This window comes from Numida meleagris, unplaced genomic scaffold (genome assembly GCF_002078875.1).
Source record: "Numida meleagris isolate 19003 breed g44 Domestic line unplaced genomic scaffold, NumMel1.0 unplaced_Scaffold455, whole genome shotgun sequence".
Taxonomy (NCBI): domain Eukaryota; kingdom Metazoa; phylum Chordata; class Aves; order Galliformes; family Numididae; genus Numida; species Numida meleagris.
Genome location: NW_018364671.1, coordinates 19,320 through 23,115, shown reverse-complemented (window position 1 = coordinate 23,115; position 3,796 = coordinate 19,320). Strand labels below are relative to the sequence as shown.

The 3,796-nt window shown below is 59.9% G+C and overlaps 1 protein-coding gene across 1 annotated transcript; it reads right to left on the bottom strand.

The window, feature by feature from the left end:
• Positions 1–64: 64 nt before the first annotated feature.
• Positions 65–1,633, bottom strand: LRRC4B (leucine rich repeat containing 4B; the record flags this gene model as incomplete). The annotated part of the gene is given in 1 exon segment (XM_021383632.1): positions 65–1,633. A coding segment is annotated over 1 exon segment (1,313 nt), but the record flags the coding sequence as incomplete, so codon positions are not given.
• Positions 1,634–3,796: the final 2,163 nt, after the last annotated feature.

Genomic DNA, 3,796 nt, shown 5'->3' with positions numbered 1-3,796 from the left:
GGCGGCGGCGGCGGCGGCGGCGGCGGCGGCGGCCGAAGCAGCAGCAGCATCCACCGCAGAAACATTGAGCGTGGCCGAAGCCGTGGTGTTGCCGGCGGCGTTGGTCACCATGCAGGTGTACTGGCCCGTGTCTTGCACGGTGACGTTGGTGAAGTTGAGCGTGCCGTCGTGCAGCACCGAGATGCGCACCCGGTAAGAGCCGTGCGTCATCAGCGTCCCGTTGGGGGTCAGCCAGTTGACCGAGGTCATGGCCGTCCCCGTGCGACACTTGAGCTCGGCCGCCATCCCTTCGGTGACGTTGAGGTCGGCCGGCGGTTCCACGATCACCGGGGCGTAACAGGTGAAGTGACCGGGTTCCAGCTCGCCCAGGTAACGTCCCTTTAAAGGCGGGGGAGCGTGGCAGCGGGCGCAGCAGCTGGTGTTGCTGGGCACGGTTTCCCTCAACCACCAAGCCAACCAGAGCACGTCGCAATCGCAACGCCACGGGTTGTGGTGCAAGTGGACCCGCTCCAGGCGGTGCAAAGGGGCGAAGAGGTCGTGGGGCAGCGAGCTGAGCTCGTTGTGGGCCAGGTTTAATTCTTCCAACGCCTTTAGGTCGTCGAAGGCGTTGCGCTCGACGGCGGCCACCCGGGCGTGCATGAGCCAAAGCTTCCTCAAGCTGCTGAGGCCTTGGAAAGAACCCGGCCTCACCCGGCCCAAGCGGTTCCCCGACAGCTCCAGCTCTTCCAACCTCACCAACGCCGTCAGGTTGGGGATCTCCTTCAGGTTGCACATGCCCAAGTTGAGGTAGCGGAGGTTGACCAAGCCCTCGAATGCCGCCTCCGAGATGTACTCCAACCTCTTGAGCTCGCCCAGGTCCAAGCGGCGGAGGGAGGGCACCCGGTTGAAGGCGTAGGACGGGATGCTCTCGATGGGGTTGTTGCGGAGCCAGAGCTCGCGCAGCTTGGACAGGTACTCGAAGGCCTGCGTGGGGACGGTGGTGAGCCGGTTGTCGAAGAGCTCCAGGGTGTTGAGGTTGGGGAGGCCGTTGAAGGCGCCCACCTCCACCTGGCGCACCAGGTTGCGGCTGAGCTGCAGGATCTCCAGGTGCCGCAGGTGCTTGAAGGTGTCGGTGCGGATCACTTGGATGTGATTCTCTTGCAAGTTCAGGTAACGGGTGTTGACCGAGATGCTGCCCGGAACTTCTTGGAGTTCGCGTCTCGTGCAAATCACCCGGCTCGCTTGGTTGCTGCAAGTGCAAGCGGACGGGCACGTGGTCGGGGCGGAAGCCGGAACCGCCGGGCCGGGTAGGAGAAGGACGAGAAGAAGAAGAAGCGGCAGCGGCAGCGGAGGCGGCGGAGGCGGCGGAGGTGGCATCCTAAGGGGGGGAGGGGGCATGGCCAACGGGCATCGTCCGCATTCAGGGGCCCGGGTGGTGCTGCAAAAGAGGGGGGGAGAGAAACGGGGGTTACGGGGGGGGAAGGAGAGGCAGGGGGAGCCACCCGGCTGCGGCAACGCGGCGCGGCGTGGATGGGATTGGCAAGGCGTTGCGATCTGCGTTTGCAATGCGATGCAATCCGGGTGGTATTTGCAAGGCAATGCAATCTGTTCGGTATTTGCAATGCAATGCAACCTGCGTCTGCAATGCAATGCAATCTGGGCGGTATTTGCAANATGTCCCCATCCCACTGTGATGTCCCCATTGCATCGTGATGTCCCCAATTCACTGCGATGTCCCCATCCCATCACAATGTCCCCATCCCATCGCGATGTCCCCATCCCATCACAATGTCCCCATCCCATCGCGATGTCCCCATCCCATCACGATGTCCCCATCCCATCGCAACGTCCCCATCCCACTGAGATGTCCCCATCCCATCGCAACGTCCCCATGACACTGGGACGTCCCCAACTCATTGCAATGTCCCCATCCCACTGTGATGTCCCCAACTCACTGCGATGTCCCCATCCCATCGCGATGTCCCCATCCCATTGTGATGTCCCCAACTCATCCCAATGTCCCCATCCCATCGCAATGTCCCCATGCCATTGGGACGTCACCAACTCATCGCAATGTCCCCATCCCACTATGATGTCCCCATTGCATCGCCATGTCCCCAACTCATCACGATGTCCCCATGCCATCGCGATGTCCCCATCCCATCATGATGTCCCCATCTCATCGCAATGTCCCCATGCTGTTGGGATGTCACCAACTCATCGCAATGTCCCCATCCCAACACGATGTCCCCATCCCATTGGGACGTCCCCAGCCCATCATGATGACCCCCAACTCATCGCGATGTCTCCGTCTCATCTCAATGTCCCCATCCCACTGGGATGTCCCCATCCCATCGTGATGTCCCCAACTCATCCCGAACGTCCCCATCCCACTGTGACGTCCCCATTCCATCATGATGTCCCCAACTCATTGCAATGTCCCCATGCCACTGGGACGTCACCAACTCATCACGATGTCCCCATCCCATCATGATGTCACCAACTCATCACAATGTCCCCATCCCATCGCGACGTCCCCATCCCATCCCGATGTCCCCATCCCATCGTGATGTCACCAACTCATCGTGACATCCCCATCCCATCGTGATGTCACCAACTCATCGTGACATCCCCATCCCGTCACGATGATGTCCCCAATTCACCGCGATGTCCCCATTCCACTGTGATGTCCCCCTACTCGTTTTGACGTCCCCATCCCATTGTGACGTCCCCAACTCATCGCGATGTCCCCATCACAATGTCCCCATCCCATTGTGACGTCCCCATCCCATTGTGACGTCCCCATCCCATCATGATGTCCCCCAGTTCATCGCAATTATGTCCCCAATTCATCCCGAATGTCCCCATCCCATCGCGACGTCCCCATCCCATCGAGATGTCACCAACTCATCGCGATGTCCCCATCCCACCACAATGTCCCCATCCCATCGCGATGTCCCCATCCCATCATGATGTCCCCATCCCATCAAGACGCCACCAACTCATTGCGATGTCCCCATCTCATCGCAATGTCCCCATGCCATTGGGACGTCACCAACTCATCGCAATGTCCCCATCCCACTGTGATGTCCCCATTGCATCGCGATGTCCCCATCCCATCACAATGTCCCCAACTCATCCTGAACGTCCCCATCCCATTGGGACGTCCCCATCCCATCATGATGTCACCAACTCAACACGATGTCCCCATCCCATCATGATGACCCCCAAGTCATCGTGATGTCCCCATCCCATCACGATGTCCCCCAACTCATCCCGAATGTCCCCATGCCACTGGGACGTCACCAACTCATCGTGATGTCCCCATTCCATCGCGACGTCCCCATCCCATCACAATGACCCCCAACTCATCGCAATGTCCCCATCCCATCGGGACATCCCAATTCCATCGCCATGTCCCCATCCCACCACGATGTCCCCATCCCATTGCGATGTCCCCATCCCATTGCGACGTCTCCATCCCACCGCAATGTCCCCATCCCATCGCGATGTCCCCATTCCATCATGATGACCCCCAACTCATCACAATGTCCCCATCCCATCGTGATGTCCCCATCCCATCGAGACGCCACCAACTCATCGCGATGTCCCCATCCCATCACGATGTCCCCATCCCATCATGATGTCCCCATCCCATTGAGACGCCACCAACTCATCGCGATGTCCCCATCCCATCGTGACGTCCCAATTCCATCGCCACGTCCCCATCCCATCGGGACGTCCCAATTCCATCGCCATGTCCCCATCCCACCACAATGTCCCCATCCCATCGCGATGTCCCCATCCCATCGAGACG